At 45.4% G+C, this 23066-nt stretch overlaps 2 protein-coding genes across 2 annotated transcripts in view; one reads left to right on the top strand and one right to left on the bottom strand.

Annotated features, from left to right (window-relative positions):
* The window catches only part of LOC311307327 (chloride channel CLIC-like protein 1), a gene marked incomplete at both ends in the record, with an annotated part of 167715 nt that overhangs the window by 12537 nt on the left and 132112 nt on the right, over positions 1-23066 (top strand). The gene's annotated exons all lie outside the window — the stretch shown is intronic.
* Positions 1-23066, bottom strand: part of LOC311329916 (solute carrier family 22 member 4-like) — a gene marked incomplete at both ends in the record, with an annotated part of 80003 nt that overhangs the window by 4060 nt on the left and 52877 nt on the right. The window contains 5 exons of the mRNA XM_084461868.1: positions 8421-8518; positions 13211-13337; positions 17860-18031; positions 19566-19720; positions 21077-21180. Of these exons, the coding sequence (XP_084317994.1) occupies positions 8421-8518; positions 13211-13337; positions 17860-18031; positions 19566-19720; positions 21077-21180 (656 nt within the window). The remainder of the gene's footprint in view (positions 1-8420; positions 8519-13210; positions 13338-17859; positions 18032-19565; positions 19721-21076; positions 21181-23066) is intronic.

Raw genomic sequence — 23066 nt, 5'->3', positions numbered from 1 at the left:
AAGGCTGGGTCTGGGGACTGAGGCTGGGTCTGGGGTCTGAGGCTGGGTCTGGGGTCTGAGGCTGGGTCTGGGGACGAATGCTATGTTCGCACATGTGCGCAGCGCAAGTGTGAAGCATTCACGCACTCACAGGAGCGTTGTTGTTCACACCAGAAACGCATTTCTCAGCACTTGTTGACAGATGCCCAGTAGTCGTCAGTGCCTTGTGCCGTTGTTGACCTGCAGTTCTATATTGCTACCCGCGAGGCAGTGGTCCCAGAACCTGCATTTCTATGTTGCTACCACAAGAGCATGTACCGTTTTCGGCCACAGGAGGGCAGCAACAGGCTTAGACAGTGTTCCTTGTTCAGTGGGCAGCAACAGGCTTAGATAGACTGTTCCTTGTTCAGTTTCAGCAATTCAATGAGTATTTGAGTTAGGCTATTTAGTTTATTTGTGTAAGTATTTCTGTTAGTTATACATTATATTTCTTTATTATTTCAGAGACCACACACTCACTGTCTGTTTATGTAAGTGAAGAGACTTGAAAGGTCAAATAATGTGTATAAAGGGTTTATAGAGGGGTCCACAGCCCCCGACCCAATATGACGCGAGGGGGCGGAGTCTTGCCACCACGCCACTGTCCACGCCACGGACCCCACAAATCAGCCCCTGAGAGGGCTAGAGAAACACGGTTTTCAACGGTGGTGGCAGGTGGGTGGCCCGGAGAGAGGTACACTGTCCACGACCAGCTCTGACCCGAGGGGGCGGAGTCTCGCAATCACACCACTATCCATGCCAAGGATCCCACAACTCAGCCCCTGAGTGGGCTAGAGACACACTTGTCTTCACTGGTGGGGGCAGGTGGGTAGCCCAGAGAGGGGTCCACAGCCCCCAACCCAATATGACGCGAGGGGGCGGAGTCTTGCCACCACGCCACGGACCCCACAACTCAGTCCTCGAGTGGGCTAGAGACACAGGGTCTTCACTGGTGGGGGCAGGTGGGTGGCCCAGAGAGAGGTACACTGTCCACGACCAGCTCTGACCCGAGGGGGCGGAGTCTCGCAATCGCACCACTATCCATGCCAAGGATCCCACAACTCAGCCCCTGAGTGGGCTAGAGACCCACGGTCTTCGGCAGTGGGTGCATGGAGATTGCCCAGAGGTCAGTGTACTGCGCTCAATCAGCTCTGACCCAAGCGGGCGGAGTCTCGCCACCACGCCACTATCCATGCCATGAACTCCACAACTCAGTCCCTGAGCGGGCTAGAGACACATGGTTTTCACCAGTGGGTGTATGGAGATTGCCCGGAAGTAACTGCACTACACCCGAACCGCTCTGACGCGAGGGGGCGGAGTCTCGCCACCACGCCACGGACTCCACGGCCAATGGGCCTAGGATATAGACAATTAACTACCGGTGGAATGGTGGTGGAGCATCCATCGGGGACCCGCTGTAGGTCCGCTAGCCTTGTGTTATATTCCGCCGGAGGTCCGCCAACTCATCCATCGGGGATGCGCTGTAGGTCCGCTAGCCTTGTGTTATCTGGGTTCATCCCTTACCTTTGTCCAGAAACAGAAGTTGAACCAATTGCAGCAAAATAGCTAACGTTACAGTAATCATCAGTGTAACTGCTTTAGCCAGTCTCGCTCTTATTGTGCAGGATTAGAATTGGAAGCATTGATTGATTTATTGGGTAAAATTTATTGGAACTGATGTGTCCAAGCGACAAGACCTATCTTCATTTATCAGACATAATTTCATGTCATTTAAATTCACAGTTATTTCAGTGGCATGACTAGCTTCCGTCCTACCAGTCCTGAACAGAAACAAGCCAGCCACGCACATAAGCCAGGCTGGACCTGGCCTGGTTTTGTTGGTGTCTTTGTAGAGCATGTGCTGGGGATCATACAACTCCCTGTATTTTTCCACTTTTAGGATTAACTTGATGTCGTCAATCATCTTCAAAAATTGCACTAGTGTAGTTGGGGTTCATCTCTCTCTGTCTCACTTTCATGTGTTTGGTCACCCCAACCCCGCCTCCAACCCCAGCTTCTCTCTGTCATTTAAATTCAAAGGTGCTTTATTGGCATCGGAAGCATACAGGCTACATTGTCAAAGCAAGTGTGAATCCTAAACAACGAATACGTATGCTAGTTTACAATTACAGATTTTGGCTACTGAAATCAAATCTTTACTTGACAGAAAAAGGATAGACAGTTTGAAAGCCTATTCTTAATTGCTAGTTATAGTTATAATGTTGTTGACCAATGGAAATAGAGAGGTGAGCATGCACAGTGTGAGAGCGGGAGTTGTGGGATTGATGGTGGAGCTGAATGGAAGTGAATTCGCCGTATTCACTTCAGCTACCATATTGGTCAATCTGACGTAATGGGTCAGGGTTAGGGTTAGGGTTACTATGAGCCATAGTCAGCCGTCAGCTGCATTCAATCCCATGTATTTCCAAACGCGAAAACAACGGCAGTGAAAAACAAGTCTGGTAATGATGAGTTTGTAACCCCGATAGTGTATTCAGCCTGTTCTTTGGACTATTTTGGTTCTTGAAGTGATGTTTTTACAGTGAACTTTTAACATTGAAGTCAACGGGCACTTCTGCATCCACACCACCAATTACGTCAGACTGACCAATATGGCAGCTGAAGTGAATAAGGCGAATAAAGTGTTGTTGCATTTAGTCAACAGTCTGTTTCACGTCTATGGTCTAGCAAACACGACATGGTGTCAGAAGTGCTGTTGAGTTAAATCAGAACGGACAACATCTACCAGTTCCTGTATCTAATCGGCAGATTTTATGAGTAGTGACGAGGGCGAGCGGGCTAGCGTGCAGCACGGAGAAGGAGCTAGCAGAATGGCTAATAGTAGCAAACCTAGCGCGACATTTAGCATTCAGCCGCCAGAGCCTTTTGATTTCTCCAAGCCGCTCGAGTGGACGAAGTCGCAACTTGGCAGCCAACCCCGAAGAGAATCAGGTGAACACTCTGATCTATTGTATGGGAGATGAGGCTGACGATGTTTTGAGAGGCTTGAAGCTTAGCGCGGCAGACCAGCATAAGGGATGGCTTTCAATCGTTCTTTGTAGTGAAGAAGAACATTGTGTATGAACATGCACAATTTAACATGCGCAAGCAGGAAGCAAATGAGACTGTTGATTCAGTCGTCACTGCCCTGTATGCATTGGCAGAGCACTGCAATTATGGACAGTTGCATGATGAGCTCATCAGGGATAGGTTAGTAGTAGGGCTTGCAGTCTCACGGCTCTCAGAACACATGCAAATGGAAAAGGACTTAGACCTCGAAAAAGCCATCAATATGGCAAGACAATCAGAGGAGATCAAAAAGCAGCAAAGCACACTGAGTGACAGCAGTAGTGCAGTTCAGATGGATGACAGCTCTGTGGACAGAGTGTTTAAAGGCAAACTAAAGGAAAAGCCTAAACCTAACAAATCCAAGAGGTATGGAGCAAGGTCACACAGCAGTCAGAGCAGCTCCCAGTGCTACAAATGTGGTGGCGCGCCACACCCCAAACTGGAGTGTCCCGCCAATGAGGTGAAGTGCCATTCCTGTGGGAAAATAGGTCACTACCAGCGAGTGTACCTTGCAGGTAAAGCTGTGCATGGTATTGAGGAAGAGGAAGACAGCTTCTTCCTCGGATCTGTGATGTCAGATGCTGATCCATGGACTGTACAGATAGAAGTGATGGACAAACATGTCACCTTCAAGCTCGATACTGGAGCTGATGTAACTGTTGTGTCACGGGCTGTTTTTGACAACATGTTTTCCAACATACAGCCACGTGTTCTCCAGAAAGCGGAGAAACCTTTGTTCGGCCCAGGGCGGATTCCACTGGATGTGGCGGGATTCACCAAGCTGCAGCTGAGGAGAGGAGGCAAGCTGACCACAGAGAAGGTCTACGTGGTGAAAAACCTGAGCACGCCTTTGCTGGGGAGGCCAGCCATCGTAGCCCTTGGCTTACTCATCCGCGTCAACAGCATCGACATGGAGACCCTCAAGACAAGTTACCCCAAGCTGTGCAGTGGCCTAGGTGAGGTACAAAAACCGTACGCCATAAAACCTACACCGGATGCTGTGCCATTTTCCTTGAAAACCCCCAAGAGGATTCCGCTGCCGATGATGGGGAAAGTTAAAGAAGAGCTCCAGCGCATGGAGAGCCTGGACGTCATCAGCCGTGTGGAGGAGCCGACCGACTGGTGCGCCGGCATGGTGGTCGTCCCCAAGAAGGATGGTAAATCTGTGCGTTTGTGTGTGGATCTGACTGGCTTGAACGAGTATGTATGCAGAGAAAAGTACATTCTGCCATCTATAGAGCAGAGCCTCGGAACCCTTGCTGGAGCAAGGTGTTCAGCAAACTGGATGTGAACATGGGGTTTTGGCAGGTTCCGCTTGCAGAAAACTCAGCCAAGTATACTACGTTCATTACCACATTCGGACGGTTTCACTTTAACCGTCTTTCCTTTGGAATCGCCTCAGCACCTGAACATTTCCATTGCATGATGGCGGAGGTTATAGAGGGTCTGGAAGGTGTGATCTGCCACATTGACGACCTGCTGGTGTGGGGGCGGGACCAAGAAGAGCACAATGCTCATCTCCAGGCCGTGCTACAAAGGCTGGAAAAGGCCGGCATCACCCTGAACGTGGACAAATGTGAACTCTCCAAGAGTGAGGTGGTCTTCCTGGGCCAGATCGTCACAGCTACAGGCGTCCGCGCAGACCCAAGGAAGACGGAGGCCATCATGGAGATGAAGGAGCCCACAAATGTCAGCGAGCTAAGGAGCTTTCTTGGAATGGTCAATCAACTGGGAAAGTTAATTCCCCAGTTAGCAGAAAAAGACAAACGGCTCCTTGACCTTCTCTCAAAGAGAAACAGCTGGGTCTGGGATGTGGCATTCGGCTTGGGGGGCATTCTCCCCCAGAGGTGGGGGGAAGAATGGAAGCCCGTGGCTTACGGGGCGCTCACACGCTTGCGTTTGATGCGTCAACATTGACGGATGCCATTCACTTTCAATGGCTGCAGCCGAATGGCATTCTGGTTCCGTTGTTGTCCCGGTGCGTTGCGTTGCCTGCGTTGCTAGCGTCGAAAGTTGAGAAATGTTCAACTTTCAGATGCATTGCTGGAGCTGCCGACCAATCAGATGTCTTGACGGAGAAAGACGTCATCGCAAGGCGGGATTTTCACATTTTTCGATACCAAGATGGAGGACAATCGCTGTTTGCAGAATAGGATGTACCCAATACCTGCGGGCACGACGTTCACGTTGCCTCAACCACAATGCATAGACGATCGCCACACGTTCGACCAGATTAGCATCCATGACAGCACTAAACGAAAAGCCGGGTGGGTTTTCAAAATAGTGCGCGCTAGCAGGTTCGGAGAATCTACTGGCTGTTGCGAGCACAGTTTCGGACAATGTGATTGGTTGTTGTTGCGTGCGGCAGACACGCCTTCCGCCATACGTTGACGGACACGCATCAAACGCAAGCGTGTGAGCCCGGTGTTACGCATCACGGTCGTTTACTCCCACTGAACAACGGTACGCGCTGATAGAGAAGGAGGCTCTGGGCCTCACATGGGCCTGCGAACGGTTCCGGGACTTCCTCATAGGAAAACACTTCTGCCTGGAGACCGACCATAAACCCCTTCTCAGTCTACTTGGAGGCCAAGCCATGGATCTTCTGCCGCCAAGGATCCAGCGCTTCAGGATGCGGTTTATGCACTACTCATACTCCATCATGCATGTCCCAGGAAAGTCACTCTGGACAGCAGACACACTGTCACGCTCACTGGTTACAACATTAAAAAAAAGGATCTGATGGAGAACACCAATATATACGTGGACTGTGTTATGGAAAACCTACCTGTCAGTCCCACATACATGGAAAGCCTGAGGAAGGAGCTAAAATCTGACAGTGTCTGCTCACGTGTCATGATGCTGTGTACAGACGGATGGCCAGACCACACAAGACAGGAACCGGTGCTGAAAAGCTACTGGAGAGAGCAAGCTACGCTTACGGTGGAAGACGGCCTACTGCTGAAAGGTACACGGCTGGTAATACCTTCAGCAATGAGGAACGATGTGCTAGCCAAACTACATGAAGGACACCAAGGTGTAGCGAAGTGCAAGGAACGCGCTCGCCAGTCTGTGTGGTGGCCTGGACTCAACCAGCAAGTGAGCGACATGGTGCTCAACTGTAGGACATGCTTTCAGGAGCGACAGAATCCCAGTGAGCCACTCATGCCATCAGAGTGCCCTGAAAGACCATGGCAGAAGTTGGGGGCCGACCTTTTCATCCTGGGGAACGACATTTACCTGCTCATCGTCGATTAGTTCTCCAGGTATGTTGAGATTGCTCAGTTATCTCACACCAGGTCCACTGACGTCATTGTACATCTTAATTCCATTTTTGCCCGCCATGGCATCCCTGAGGTCCTGATGTCAGATAATGGACCACAGTTTTCTGGTCGAGTCTTCACCTTCTTTGCTGCTGCGTATGGGTTCAGACACATCACCAGCAGCCTGAGGTTTCCGCAGAGTAATGGGGAAGCGGAGAGGGCGATCCAGACCATGAAAAACCTCCTGAAAAAGGCAAGCGACCCCTACCTGGCTCTACTCGCCTACAGAGCCACACCTCTTCAGAGTGGGTACAGCCCAGCCCAGCTCCTCATGGGCCGACGCCTGCGCACCACGGTGCCTGTTCTGCCCTCTCAACTGGACCCTGCACTGCTGTACGGCGATGCATTCACGCAGAATTAGAAGGTGAAGGGGAGGACCTCAGGCCCCACCTACAGAGACTCCCACTCTCAGAACTAGGGTTGGGAGGGCGGTAGTTAAACCTAGAAGGCTTGACCTGTGAGCGGAGAAAAATGAGAGACTGAGCGCTTGGTTAAGTGTGTACCCTAAAGAAAACAAAAAAGAAAAAAGAAGTGGGGGGGATGGATATGGGTACTGTTTCATGGGAAGAAAAATTAGTCCATGTTGATGTTTTATGAGGTCCCATTTGTGCACTTTAAGTAGTCTTGTTATTTGTTCGATTTAATTATCACTAACTGTTATAGTTAGAACTCTTTTCATTTTCAGGGACAGACCTTTCAACAAAAGAGGCAGAACAATCCTCTAAGGTCTGAGGAGACAAAGGCAGTCTACCCTTTGTTCTCTAGAAAGGGGAGATGTGGCATTATGTTAGAACATAATATAATGTTATTGGCCAATGGAAATAGAGATGGGAGCATGCGCAGTGTGAGAGCGGGAGTTGTGGGATTGATGGTCGATGGAAGTGAATAAAGTGTTGTTGCATTTAGTCAACAGTCTGTCTCATGTCTATGGTCTAGCAAACACGACAGTGGGGAAGCCTACATATTTGATGCTGTCCAAGAGTCCCACATTGTGTGGTATTTTTGACATTTAGCCCTATTTGCAGTAACACAAACCTGTCTTCACAATGGAAGTGGACAGGGACAGCAAAAAGCGAAAATGTGTAGCCTTTTCTGAGTCGGGAAGCTCATGGTTTAATCTTACTGTATGTCAGTATGCTGTTCTGTGAAATGTAGTTTATTTGCAAAGTAAAACGAATGTTGAAACAACAGTTACATTTGAACCTAAACTATTTCATCAACCGCACTACCACTGTAAACTTCCACTCTGCTTACTTTGTAGAGACTACCCATAGTCATCGGCAGGGCGGAAGTTATAGCATATCCTTATCTTGTCAGGACTCGGAAAATGAATGAATAAACTGATTACAACTAAGTGTCACAAAATGATCAAATTATCGTACATTATGGGATTTTGGGCATTATTGATCGTACATCTTACAGAGGGCAAAAATATCGTACAAATACGATAATTATCGTACATCTGGCAACGCTGTGCTGCCGGTGTGAACAGTCACGTTTGTTAACATGGGCACCGAAAGGAAACGGGCTGCGCTGACGCTTCCGGTGTGAACCCGGCATAAGGCTGGATCTGGAACTAAGGCTAGGTCTGGGAGTGAGGCTAGGTCTGGGAGTGAGGCTAGATCTTAGGTCTGGGGCTGAGGTTGGGTCTGGGACTGAGGCTGGGTCTGGGGACTTGGTATCTATGCCATACGAACCTCTACGGTTTTCTATGTTGAACTAGTCGCTAGAACGCCAGTGAGAACGCCCGGCAACAAGACTACGCCTTCTGCTTGGGATTGGTTTAAACCTGAACAAAGCTATACGCCCAAAAAACTTAGGATTGGTTCTGCAATGCGAAGTTGTTGTTGTTGCTTAACTCTGGTTGAACTAAGTGTTTAGAGACTGACTCAGGAGTCTGGGCTTCTCAGGACCAGCTGGAGGTTCTGTGTTTAGAGACTGGCTCAGGAGTCTGGGCTTCTCAGGACCAGATGGAGGTTCTGTGTTTGTTGTTGGCGAGGCGGGACTCACCAGATGAGCCACAGGGTGACGGACACCCAGCGGATACTTCTGGAACGCACCAGATCACAGATGGTGTAGGTCTCCGACCTCCCCTGCTGCAACTCCCTCTAGACTCTCGCACGCACACGCATGCACACACACACACACACACACACATCCACACACACACAGCCATATAGGCAAGAGTGAATACATGAACACACACACACACAGGCATGCATACAGTACATGCACAAACAGACATGCAAGTCACAACAGACGGGTACAGGGCTCAGAGATAGACATTTTTATTTATTTGAAAGGGGTGGTCTTTTGATTAATTGATTGATCACATTTTCTACTCACATTTATCCAAAGTGCTTTACAATGGCCTCTCATTCACCCATACATTCACACACCAATGGTGGCAGCTGCCATGCAATGTGCTAGCCTGCTCATTGAGAGCAATTTGGGGCTGTGTCTTGCCCAAGGACACTTTGACATGTGGACAGGAGGGTCCGGGAATTGAACCGCTGACCCTACGGATCACTGGACAACCTGCTCCACCTCCTGAGCCATAGCCGCCCGTTAACTTTCTCAAGTATTTAACATCCACTAAACAGTAGGAGTTCCGCAAAAATAAAACATTCATTAAATACATTTATGATTCACAAAAATAAACTGAGATTCACAAATAAGTAAAGCAAATTTACACACATTGCACAATCGCTGCTCCATGCACCAACCCACCAACCACCACCAATCAACACCACCCACCAACCACCAACCACCACCCACCACCACCACCACCACCACCAACCACCACCACCACCAACCACCACCACCACCAACCACCAACCACCAACCACCAACCACCACCAACTAACCCTAACCTCCTCCTTCTGTACCCTCCTGGCATCAATTCCCTCTGCTCTCCCTTCCCACCCCACGTCTCTTCTCATCCCTCTGGGATCAATAAAGTTGTTTGAATCTTGAATCTCTACTGCCCTCTCCCCTAACAAGGTCCTCAGCCCTGTTACATCTAGCTGCACCACCTCATGCTCCCCTGACCCAGTCCCCCCAACTCTCTCTCAGTCTACTGTGCCTGAACGCCTTTCTTCCTAACCCACCTCACGAACACATCTCTCTTGTGTCAGGGTGCTTTTCCTCTACTCTGAAGACTGCACATGCTGCCATCCACAAAGAAATGAAAGGAGTGAGTTGTGAGTTTAAAATATTTGTGAGCCAATAATTTATTTGAGAAATAGAAAAATACTTTTGCATTTGTGATACATTTGTGAATTACATTTTATTTCAGCAAAACTTGTGATGTTTATTTGTGAATAATGAAACAACTACACCCCCACACATGACCTCTTTGCCATGATACTACAGTATGCAGTATGATACTATTTCTAACAGATTATAGCTATTTTTAAGATCTGGAGAGGATGTATATATATATATATATATATATATATATAATCTGAGGATGATTCTCAGCATCCCCCTCCCTGTCTCCAAAGATTCCATCACTGGGGGGTCAGAGAAAGAGTTTCAAAAGAGAGGACCGAAGGCACCAATACTGTACTGTAAGTCAATAACCAGCCATCTGTGTCTGTGGACACAGAGGAAGTTAGAAGGAGATTATATATATATATATATATATATATATATATATATATATATATATATATATATATATATGAGAAATAGCTATTGCTTTTTCCTCTAACTTAAGGTGAAAGGTCGTGGAGGTCAGGTGCGCTAAGATCAGACTGGAGACTGTTGTTCCAATACTCCAAAAATGAATCCTCTATTCCCTACCTCCAACATTCCTCCTCCTCTATTCCTCCTCCTCTATTCCCCACCTCCGACATTCCTCATCCTCTATTCCCTACCTCCAACATTCCTCATCCTCTATTCCCTACCTCCAACATTCCTCATCCTCTATTCCCTACCTCCAACATTCCTCATCTTCTATTCCCTACCACCAGCATTCATTACTTACCTGTCCCTCATTCCTTTCTTTCAAGACTGGATAGATGAAAGGGTTAGGGTTCATTCATTGATATAATATGATCAAGACTGGATAGATGAAAGGGTTAGGGCTCATTCCTTAATATAATATGATCAAGACTGGATAGATGAAAGGGGTAGGGCTCATTCCTTAATATAATATGATCAAGACTGGATAGATTAAAGGGTTAGGGTTCATTCATTAATATAATATGATCAAGACTGGATAGATGAAAGGGTTAGGGCTCATTCATTAATATAATATGATCAAGACTGGATAGATGAAAGGGTTAGGGCTCATTCATTAATATCGGGACTGTATATATGAAAGGGTTAGGGTTAGATGAAAGCCAGCCACCCACTGCACAGCTGTCACCAGTCTAATCCTGTTTGATGAGTTAGTCCAGGGCCAACGTATTCCTGATGGTCAGGAAAACGCACAGATAGCTGTGGAGATCTAGTGAAGGCCTCCCTGCAGCTCACTAAAGCACATTCCTCGCTCCACGGGGTTCCCCGCTTATTGCAGTGTTTTGGGTTTTGTTCCTGTCAGAAGGGCAGATTATCATGGTCACAGCTAGAGAGAAACAGGCTGAGGAGCTTTTCTAATGACAGAAGGGGAATTGTTGTTGTTGAACGCTTCTCTCCCAAAACCTCCCTCTACCTCAGTCTTATCTATCTAGCTATGTCTCTCTGGCTCTCCCTCTGTATCTCTCTCTCTTCTCTCTCTCTCTCTCTCTCTCTCTCTCTCTCTCTCTGAAAGAGGCCAATGGTGAGTGGGAAGATAGCAGTAGGGAGAATGAGACTGGCTGGGCACTGCTACAGACACCGTGAGCTTCCGGCCAGCAAGCTGGTGTTATGGAAGCCATCTCCATGGTGCGGACGCAAGTCGCAAAACAAAAACATTCATGGACATAATTAAGAAGGATTCGGAAGTGTAGACCACCGATGAGATTGCCAGGTGTATGGAGGACCGGGATAACTGGAGACAAAGATGGGAGGCCCGTCTGTGGACGACCCAATGATCTCTCTCTCTCTCTCTCTTTTTTTCTCTCTCTCTCTCTCTCTCTCTCTCTCAGCACCTCTCCCTGTTTATCACTCTGTCTCTTTGAGCCTGTACTTCAGCTTACTGATGTGCATCCAGAGGGAAGTGATCTCACACACACACACTGTCCTCTGGGCAAATCCTGGACCAGTCAGGATAGAGAACCAAGGGCGTATGTTTGCGTATGGACGGTCGGGACATGTCCCTACCAACATTTTGGGAGGCCCAAATTGTCCCTACCAACTTTTAAGCAATCTTGTTCGCATTATCTTTGGAGTGCAGTTATATTAGATCATTTAGATGGCCTTCCCATAGTTTGGAAGGACATAATTGGTACCATTTTGAGTGAGTTAACTAATTGCTTTGCATTATGTTCGGAGTTACATTAGACCGCGTACCCCTTTCCTCCACCGTGAATGTGCCATCCCAGTATTTTTTATGCCTCCGCCAGGCGATCGCCTCCCCCTCCGAAGAAGATGAGGGATATCAGGAGCTTTTTCTCCGCAACTGTAAGTAACGTTAGCAATAGCTAGGTTAGCTAGCTACTGGTAAACTAAGTAGCTAACGTTAGGCATTAGCCACATGAAAACCAGCTAGGTTGGTGCTAGCTAACGTTACCTAAACTAACATCACTTGTCTTTACATTGTGGCAAATTATCAACTGGTGATAGCCTATAGCTGGCTAGCTAGCAAACTGTTAAGATGGATTCTATCATCCTGTAACATTAGGATAGCAGCAGCCATTACATTATTATACATTAGCTGCCGACCAGAGATTTAATTGAGTGGGACATCACGGCGTCCTCACAACTAACAACCGTTAGTGTCAGCATACTAGTCGGGCTATTGGCTAGCTATAGCTTTGTCAAACCCAGTCTGTGCTAGACGTGATGCTAATTTTCGCCATATTAAATTCCCATTAACTTATGCTAAAAAAACGTCAGTGATATTAAAGTCGTAAGTTTTGATGTAAAAATAAATACATTGTTTTAGCCTGACAGGGGTTCTTGTTACAATTATAGGGGAACCGGAATACTCATAAGGTAACGTTATCTAGAGATTAGCCAGCCCGTGTGAGCCGTTAAAGTTACTTATATGAGGACTCAGGTCTGTTTTTCTTTAAACAAGCCCATCCCCGTGTAGCCTGTTTTCTTAGGCCTACAGCTAACTTAGGCTATACTTGCTAACTGGAATCTCATAATTTTCCTCTCACTATATTGGCCGGAGGGTGTTAAGTGAATAAAGTAAGATAAAGTAGTGTATGTTGAAGTACATTTTTTCCAACTATGGTATCGAATTGGGTATCCAGGATTGTGGAATTTCTCAATTGGTATTGCCATCTAAATTTCTGGTATTTTGTGACTCCCCTAATGGACAGATATATCAAGAATTTATGAGTTGAATGTCAGTCTAAAAATCCAATGAAAATCTAAATTTTTATCAAATCATTTTTATATATGACACACAGCAGCAGTTGAGAGAGAGAGAGTGGAGGGACGCAGCAGCAACCGAGAGAGAAAGAGAGAGTGGAGTGATGCAGCAGCAGCAAAAGTCAAGAGAGAGTGGAGGGACGCAGCAGCAGGCAGGATGTGATACACTGTATTAGTATTATTCAATTTCATAAATATATGCATATTTAAGAGGTTTAACCTCTCTTCCCCAGCAAAAAAAAATGTATGCAGGCTACACTGTTATATGGTCCCTCCTAATGTTGAAACCAAACCTACGCCCTTGTAGAGAACTGACCAGACACACTCACCTGCAGAGGCTGAAAGATGATTTCCGGTGCCTCAACTCCATTCTGTTTGGCAGCTTGTCTGAGGATGGCCTCCGCCTCCTCCAGCCGGCCCTGGGAGAGAAGCCATCGTGGAGACTCTGGGATGAACCTGGACACCAGTATAGATATAGAGTAAACACATGACTACTGTGATTCTTGATTAAAATAATATACAAAAGTAAACATTGTGCGTACTCAATATGGCATATAGAGGAAGCCAAACACAGCCAAAAAAGCAGACACATATACACACATGCACAACACACATCCACACACACACACACACTGTTGAGGAATTTACATCCAAACACCTTAAACCTTTGTTCTCTCTCTCCTTTTGTAATTCATCACCTCCCCCAAATATTCACATAGCTGTGCTGTCTACAACAGAATAACCATCCTTTGTCCCCAATTGCCACCTTTTTCTCATGTCACATGTCTGTACTCTTGGCCACGCCTGCCATTTCATATGACGTACAATGGAGTAGCCAATCACATCCTGGAAGCACCATACCTGTGTTTTGAGCACATATAAGGGGCTACTAGGCGAGCTCAAACTCACTTGTCTGGATAGACCACTCTGTTGGGTTGTCCAGAAGGTCCTTGCGCTCGTATGTTTTCACAATAAACCAGACTTAACCTTTTGAGCGAATCTTGGTAAATCCTTTTTTGACTAGATCAGTTAAATTCCATTACAGCTGGCGACGCGGATGAAAAGGGAGGACTACCTGCGTGTTGCTTCGGGATTCCAGTGGATGAACTGGTCGGCAGACGTGTCGGTCCACAGCGGGCTTGGAAAGTCAATCTTCTCTCTTGCGCCAGAGCGCACGCCGAGATTATTTCCTCAGTTCTTCCACTGGATTCTTGAACTCACAGGTACGTTTCAACGAACCCTCTTATGGTTCTGAGTTGTATTTGCCTTGTTTTAGCTTCGGATTGTGTTGATCTGGCGTGTTCTGAAAACAAAAGCCCCGCGGGGGGAGTTGGGTGTTTCCTACCGAGGGTAGGGCGCTCGTTGTTGTTGATGCTTCGTTTTTAGAACGATTACCAACTAGCTTAAGCCTCATTGTTGATGTTTCGTTTCAGAACGATTGCCAACTAGCTTAAGCCCCGTTGTTGATGTTTCGTGTTAGCACGATTGCCAACTAGCTTCGAAGTGATTGTTGATGTTTCGTTTTAGAACGATTACCAACAGATGTAGCTACGGGAGTGATTGGTGTTTCCAATCCGCGTTTCTTGGAGAAACGTTTTCCCCTTTATCCCGGGTGGTTGGGTAGCTTCCAACCAAGAGGCTGGTGGTTCAGCCGGGCAGGCAGGCATATGTTTTTTTTGCTTGTTGTAACGTGGGCCTTTGTTCGTCTTTTGTGTTCTGTGTCCCTGCACGGGGTTGTTCGTTTTGTTGTTTACTGTTTGAGCTTCGGCTCTTGCCTTGTATTGTTTATTAAGCGCGCCTATTATCCAGGTAAGTATTGTAAGTATTTTGTACACTGTTTCGACTGTTAAATCCTAACTGCTAGAATCTAGTAGTTGGTCGCCTGGGAGACGCAGAAAAAAACACTCCGCTCTCCTGTGAACCGCCATCGAGCCAGAGGGAGAACAAAGGACCAGTTGCTGGCTGCCGCCCCGCCTCCCAACTCTGGTTTTCCGTCTGCTCCCAACCAACAACGACCAGAGGGGCGACAGAGAAACAATAGGAAGCGTTCTGGTAGGGTTAGGCGAGGAAAAAGGTATAATCGAAGTGAAGACAGAGACGATTCATGCTTCCATTGTGGACAATATGGTCACTGGATGGCACAGTGTCACAGTTACCGCAAGATAAAAGAAATGGAGAATTCTCAGACCTGGGGTCCAGCGCCACCTGCTGGGGTTCCCTTGAACAACCCACAAGGTAGATTTTAACTAGCCAATATAGACTTATTTTTTTAAGGGAAATAAACAGGACAAGACAGATGTAGCTGAGGACGTAAGGTTTGTACATGATAGTGGGGGGATAGATAATGTTTGCCAGTGTCTTGATCTGAGTACAGCATCTCCTAACCCAATTATATATTTTTAAATGGTTATGTTAAATATCTCATGTTTATAGTTTGACGCACATTCATCGGGCCTGAGTGTTTTTCTGAGTGTTTTTACAGACAACTGTCGTTCCGGGAGTGATGGGTGAATGCCGAACCAGGAGACGGGCACAGGACCGGAGGTGGAGATGGAGGTTACCGCCCTGTTTCCCTACAGATGGGCGACCTGTGGTTCGTGGGATGCAGGGCCAACGCCATGTCACCGACTCACCGTGAGCGACAGATAAGTATGACATAGGGAAGAGACCATTTTGTCCGAAGCGTGCCCAATACTCTGTCCTCAAATGCAGAAGAGGGAAGTTTTAGATATATAATATTTAATAATTAGCTATACAAATAAAGCTTTGATTGATTTTTTGATTAATTGATAATTGATGTTTTGTTAATTGTAAATGAAGCGAGTTCATTTTAGTGTTATTTTATTTGAGTAATGCATTTTTTTTTTCCCCATCTCTGTTTTATCCTGACTTCAGGGAATTTGTTTTCACCCTTAGGGGGTGTTATTTTGTTGAGACGAGAATGTTTTTATTTTATTTTAATTTCATAAAATCGCGAGAGAAATTCGAGAGCAAAATCCAATTGCCTTGATCACGACTGGAGACTGGGCGTGTTAAGTCATTCTTACAATACATTACACTGATGTCACTGTAGGCTACTGCAGAGCCTAGATCCCTGCTACTGTCCGATTCGGTAAATGGACAAAAGCTAGATCCCCACTGTCAAACTACATAGACTGACGAGCCCGACTGGCTCTAATGACACTTGAACAGACACCCTGTTTAAGTTTTCCTGACTGAATAACAAAATTTTTCCCCAAAGCAGGAGCTTGCACTTAACCATGTTTCTGAGTATCTTCAACAGACTGCTGATAACCGTTCCTGACCAAAGAGGGGAACAGGGAGACCAGACCAGAGGACTCAATGAGTGGAACAGGGAGACCAGAACAGAGGACTCTCCTTTTGCTCTACTGTTTTGTCTCTGTTTGTCTCTCTCATCTGTGGATTCACAGGTCTCTCCTCCCATGTCTCTCAAAGACATTGCCGGCCTGCTCCCCGTATGAAGTCCCAACTAAGGAAGGCGACCATTCCGGACGCCAGAGAGGGCTTCTTCTTATCTCCAACCAGGCCGTTGGGTCCTGATCCGCGACCTGGGGCCGTACCAGATTCAACTCACCACGCAGACGGCTGCCAGAGTAGCTGAGAGAACTTCGACGCCGTTGCGTCCCAAACCAAGGAGCAGATGAGCAGCCTGAGAACAGGCCAGAAAACATGGAAGAGAAGTAGATGTTGCGGGGTGAACCTACCCGTCAAAGATGGAACAATCAGGACCAGGGCATTCTGGCCTGTGTGGAATAGCTGTCAAAAGTAGCTGAGAGGACGGTCCATGCAGCCGAACCAGAGATCTCAAGGGCAAAGCGGTCACCGCCACACTGTCCTCTCCTCTGATGAGCAATCGGAGACTGACCTTGCCGGTCACCTCCTTCTCGTGGTTGTGGTATGACAACGTGGACAATCTCAACAGCAATGACTGCACCTCTAACCGCACACACTGGAACCTACATTAAACATTCAGAGACGCAAACATGGAAGCTATGATCCAGAGGAAATTACATGCGATTATTCACAACAAGAGTGAATTAACTTTGAAATTATCTTGAAAAAATATCATATTTGTTTACAAGAGTTACAATGGTTGAAACATGAGTTGATAAATAAGTTTGGGTTTTTCCTCTAAATTGACCAAGAGGTTTTTTGCCCTTCTTACACTGGTAACCATTCATCTTTTTGCCTTGTTCAAACTTTAAATCAAGGTTTTTGGTGAATGGTTGTCCACTTTTAGACTATAAATAGTATATAATCATGTCATCTTTTTTACCTTGTTTCCTGTCATATTTCTGAAACAAGGGGTTTTGGTGCGTGATTTTGCACGTGGAAAGAAAATAATCTATTTTTTTGTTAAATATTTCACAATAAAAGAAAAAAATTTCTTTTTTTTGCTCCACCTAGTGGAGAGATTATTTCTTTTCCACATATATAGCATAGCTGAATGTTTACACTTTGTGTTTGGATTTTATTTTTGTGTACCTGTTCAGGCACAAATGGGGGATTGTTGAGGAATTTACATCCAAACACCTTAAACCTTTGTTCTCTCTCTCCTTTTGTAATTCATCACCTCCCCCAAATATTCACATAGCTGTGCTGTCTACAACAGAATAACCATCCTTTGTCCCCAATTGCCGCCTTTTTCTCATGTCACATGTCTGTACTCTTGGCCACGCCTGCCATTTCATATGACGTACAATGGAGTAGCCAATCACATCCTGGAAGCACCATACCTGTGTTTTGAGCACATATAAGGGGGTACTAGGCGAGCTCAAACTCACTTGTCTGGATAGACCACTCTGTTGGGTTGTCCAGAAGGTCCTTGCGCTCGTATGTTTTCACAATAAACCAGACTTAACCTTTTGAGCGAATCTTGGTAAATCCTTTTTTGACTAGATCAGTTAAATTCCATTACAGTACACACACACACACACAAACATACACCCACACCTACCACCAGAACGGCACGTAGAGGAGGCTGGGTAGGGTGAGAACGAGCAGTAGCATTCTCCAATCCCTGATGAAGAAGGCCATCAAGGGGAGGAGCATGTAACCGACGACGAAGAACATGGACACCCCCAGGGTGGAGTAGACAATCCTGGCAGGTGGAATGAACAACTCTGTTCCTGGAGATTGAGATTAATATTATTACTTTATAAATCGATCTGCATTTTGATATATACAGTATGGTTGAGAGGCTTAGGTAGAGTACTTGATTTGATGAGTCTACAGGTGTTGCATATGAACAGAGTACAGATTAGGGTTGCAAATTTCAAGGAATTGTATTAATCGATAACTGTTAACCTTAATAAACAATAGTCGATTAATTGATAAGAACGTCCCACGCTGGACTGCGCTTTGCTCGCTTCATTTTTGTGTCTTCCGCTGTGTCGTTCAAATTTCCCGGCATCTCAATTAGCCTTCGCTACATGGCGTGGCGCCCTCATGTGCAGTCAGACCTTAAATCATGATTACATTTCACGCAACTCCCGTTGATAACGTTCGTTCCACCCCAAAAAAGTTCTGTTCCATTAACAAGCAATTAATCGAGTAACCAAATCTTACTCGAGTAAATTCTTACCGCCAATTAATCGATAGTCGATTACTGTTAACATCCCTAGTACAGATATTGGCCGCGTTTCCTGATAAAGAACCTTCTTAAGGAACCCTTCTTAAGCAACCCTTTGTATGGGAGTTAAGAAGTACTTTGGAGTTAAGTGCTTCTTAATTGAAAGTTAGTTGAAAGTTTGAGCATCTATCTCTGATGCCAATGACTCCATTTATTTGGATTAAGATGAATATGAGTTTATGAGTTTATTAGTTCACCTGTATCCGGAGTGATCCAGAAAATACCGGTCTTCTTTCTTTAAAGGGGTAGTGTGCTTTTTTGAATATTTAGCCATATTTGTGGTCTGTCTACCATGAACCTGAAACATAGAGACCATAATTTCACTGATTGTTCCAGGACTAAAAATATTCAGATTGCGATACATTTCACAGGAGAGCATACTGAGACTGGTAAGATTACAGCCTGTGCTTCTCGTCTCAGAAAAGCATATTCATCATAGTTTTTTCCCCATTGACTTCCATTGTAGCCCAGTGAGAGCCTGCATAAAAACTGCAGCTAACTCAATACTGGAACAATCAGTGAAATTATGGTCTCTATGTTTCAGGTTCATGGTAGACAGACCACAAATAGGGCTAAATGTCCAAAATAGCACACTACCCCTTTAATGTGCATGTAGATTTTGTTTTGCAGGGCGAAGCGTTTATTGTCTTCCTGATATTGTGAGATGCAAAACGCATCACTTCCGTTTCCACCACAAGATTTCCCGCCAGTGTACTAGCCAGTACACTGATATTCTAAAATAATACATTCACAGGGTCTCATGCAGTCTCATGTCATGAAAATGATTTTTGGGGTATTGTTAAGGCCAATTCATAAACTAATAATAGAGGTAAATATAGAACTATAAAAAAGTTAGCTCATTGAGCTTTAAGAGTACATACATATTAAATAAAAAATATATTCATCATATAAGAATTTATTTATTTATTTTTACTTGAAAATACTTCTGCAAATAACCCTACAACCACAAAGTGTCAATTGATCAGACAAACAAAAAAAAAACATTTTTTAAGAGAAAGAAAGCAGAATACCAAGAACGAATGCAGCCACATAGTTGGAGATATGGCCCATCCCAACGAGAAAGAACAAGGTGCAGAACATGAGCCAGGACGCAGAGAACACCTGGATGAAGGTGAACAGCATCTGGACAACCATGGTGGCAAACAGCACGATCTTCCTCCCGTACCTGCAGGGGGACAGAACCATCAGCCTGTAGCAGGATGCTCTGTTCCTCAAACACCCGCTCTCAAGAGGGGGAATATTCCAGAGAGTAAAAAATACTATTACTTGTATTTTGTAAAGATACTGTTCAGATACTGTACTGATATCAAATGTACTGTCCCAGTAGGACAAGAACCTAGCACAGGTGTCTTCATCAGAAACCCTCATGGTAGCAAGACCCTGACTGAACTAGTACAAACATTCAAGCTTCCATCAAAGCTCTCAGTGGAACAACATTAACTAAACGGCATTAAATGATTGTATGGGCAAAGTCGGTTGAATGTTTCCACAGTATACTGTATGAGCAGGACATATGCTTTATGGTCTCTTGTATTTGATGTCTTTTGTTGATGTCCTTACTTATTTTTTATTGTACTTTTGTATGTTTGTATGATGCATCTTTTATTTTATTTGAACCCTCATCCTACTCACTAGGATCCTCGCTGACCCCAGAGGTACTGGAGACTTTTTGTCATATCTCACATGTGCTTTATTCTGTCATTCCATTTTATCATGACTGTCCATCAATTTGTTCATAATGACTCCTCGTTGTTTTCTATTCAATTAGTGCTTTTTAAAAACACCAAGTATTGGGGTCCTTGGGGACCCCAGTCAAAGTACTTATGCAGTTTTAATGGGGGGGAATATGGGCAGAGTGCATGTTTGATATGGATCCTAATTTAAAGTATCACATGAATGAGCAGTTTATTAGTTTCAGAGGCTAGTGCAGTTTCTATAGATTTAAAGAACAGTGTATATGTGAATTTTACACAATATGCAAATTGTTAAAATAGCAATCTTTTTTTCTCAGTTGACATTAATTACATAACTACTAACGTTTTGAGAAGAAAAAGTTTGCTATGATGGTTGTTTCTTCCAGTAGTTTATTATTGGGGTACCCAGGAACCCCAGTCAGTAGTCCATGTTTGTTAAATATGTTGGTACGATGAGGGTGAAAAAGGTGTTAAAGAGACAGTGTCCAAGGCCATTTAACCCACTGGGACCATTATGTTTATCTTATCTTAAGACAAACCATTGCTTTTTGGAATTTGTTCAGCATAGGCTATACCAGTATACACATAAACACTCTCTCAGAAGCTCCAGTCGTACATCATAACCCAACAATATGAATACTATTGCAGTGTGTATAATTAACCCATGTTTGAACATGTATGTTCAAATATGAATATGATCTCCTTCTCTGCCCACAACAGTGTCCAATGATGGAATCTGGATTGACCTGAATTAAAAGATCAGTCTGCAGTAACGTCTCTCTGTCTGGGTGCAGAAGACATGTGTATGTGTGTTATTATGCCATTACCTGTCAGACAGCTGTCCAGACAGGAAAGAGCCAGTGAGAACACCACAGAAGAAGACTGAGGATGTCAGGGGTTTCCTCCACTTCTCCTCACACACCAGGTCCCACTAGAAACAGCCACATATGGCAAGCCGTTTTAAAGGGGCAGTTCAGAATTTGGGACATAGAGCATCATTGACGACTTGAACCTGTTTGTTTGTTCGGACCTATATGGCTCTCTCTGTAAACAGGGAGGCGGAGTGATACGTAACTAGCTGGCACTATTGTCTTCACAACAACAAGGAACGGAAGGGTAGAAGATAGTGTTAGACATTAACACAGTTATATGTGCAAATGAGGCATCGAACATGGGATCAGTTTAAACTTAACCCTATGAGGATGATGTAGCTTACCAACCATCCCAAATGTCAGAGTTGGCCTAGCCTATTTTATTTACAAATGTATAAATAGCCTAAATAGCTTATAATAACACAGGCATCCTATATGAATGTGGATTCCCATGTCAAACGAGGCGGACAAGTTCTCTTTCGACTACACAATTGTGACATTTTTTCCCCTCTGATTCCACAGACTCAAACTCCACCAACAAAAACAGTCTATTTCTGTTAACATAGCTTATGGTGAATCATTTTATCCATAACATATATGATGTGAATTTAGCTGGGAGGCGTGTCTGGTTTCGTCTCCCAATCAGACGACACACATCCATCACCAGCAGGAAAGCCCTACGAGTCTCCACCTACACACACACACACACACACACACACACACACACACACACACACACACACACACACACACACACACACAAATTGTATTGGAAACTAGAAATGGTGCTCAGAGAGAAATGGTGCCCAGAGAGCACAGACCGCCATCCCTGAATGCATTTGGCTCTGTGCTCACCAACATTGCTCTAAATTGTCCCATGCTACACCCCTACACTGACTTTCATGAAAAGCAGTCTGTCAGTTTTTGTAATCCTAGTCCAAAAAATGAATGGAGGTGAATGGCCGTCCGGGCCGTGTTCGGGGGGCTCGTGATTCACTGGGGCGGAGGTAAAAATCACTGGAGGTGGCTGTATTTGGCTGTCTCTGTTGCGCCCCCTCCGGGTCACAGCCGGTGGGGGGCAGTGTCGTGCATTCCGGGCTCTCCCCCGCACACCTCAGTCCTAACCCTGTGTCTCTAGCATCCCCACACAGGGAGCTGGCTTCATTCTAAGTTTTGTTTTCATTCGTGGATCCGGCCCGCGATTCAGATCTGCTCCAAAATGTAATGGGTTCTAAGTTGGACCATGCTACACCCTTTGACCAAGTTTTGTGAAAATCGGTCCAGTAGTTTTTGTGTAATCCTGCTAATAGACAAACGCACGCACACACATACACCACTGAAAACATTACCTCTCACCCTGCGCTGTCACTGGGGCAGAGGTAATAAAGAAACCAGCTTTTGTACTTTTGAGTGGAACCTTGGCACATCTTTTAGCACATTATTCCTATTTAGAATAACAGATAAAAATATCTACAACAGAGGCCACACCTCTCCCTTCATCTGACAGCTGGACAGAGGGAAGAGAGGGGGACAACGAGACAGGAAGTCCACCTGATTATATATTTTAATTTAGTGTTACATGGTGACATGTACAAAGGTTAACTGAATATAGTTAATATAAGACAAACATTCACCCTAGTGTTCTAGGTGAGTGTGTGGGGTGTCTGGTTAATCTTGAGGTTAACCAGGAGGTCAAGCGCTGAAGGCCGAGGATGGAGAGGACATGTTCAGCTTATTCATCTGGTACACACGGCCGACACACACACACGTTATGAAATACAGCGCATATGTGCGGCTCCCTACAGTAGGAGTGTGCCTGTAACGTAGAGCTAATGCTTGTGAGAGACGCTATGATGTCAGGAGTGCTGTCCAGTGTGTGTGGACCAGAGGAGGCTCGTCCATTGAGGTAGAGGAGGTCAGTCCTCCTCAGTTTTGGGAGAGAAGA

The sequence above is a fragment of the Borostomias antarcticus genome, assembly GCF_949987555.1.
Source record: "Borostomias antarcticus genome assembly, chromosome: 3".
In the NCBI taxonomy this organism is placed as follows: Eukaryota; Metazoa; Chordata; class Actinopteri; order Stomiiformes; family Stomiidae; genus Borostomias; species Borostomias antarcticus.
This window is presented reverse-complemented; position numbering and strand designations above follow the sequence as displayed.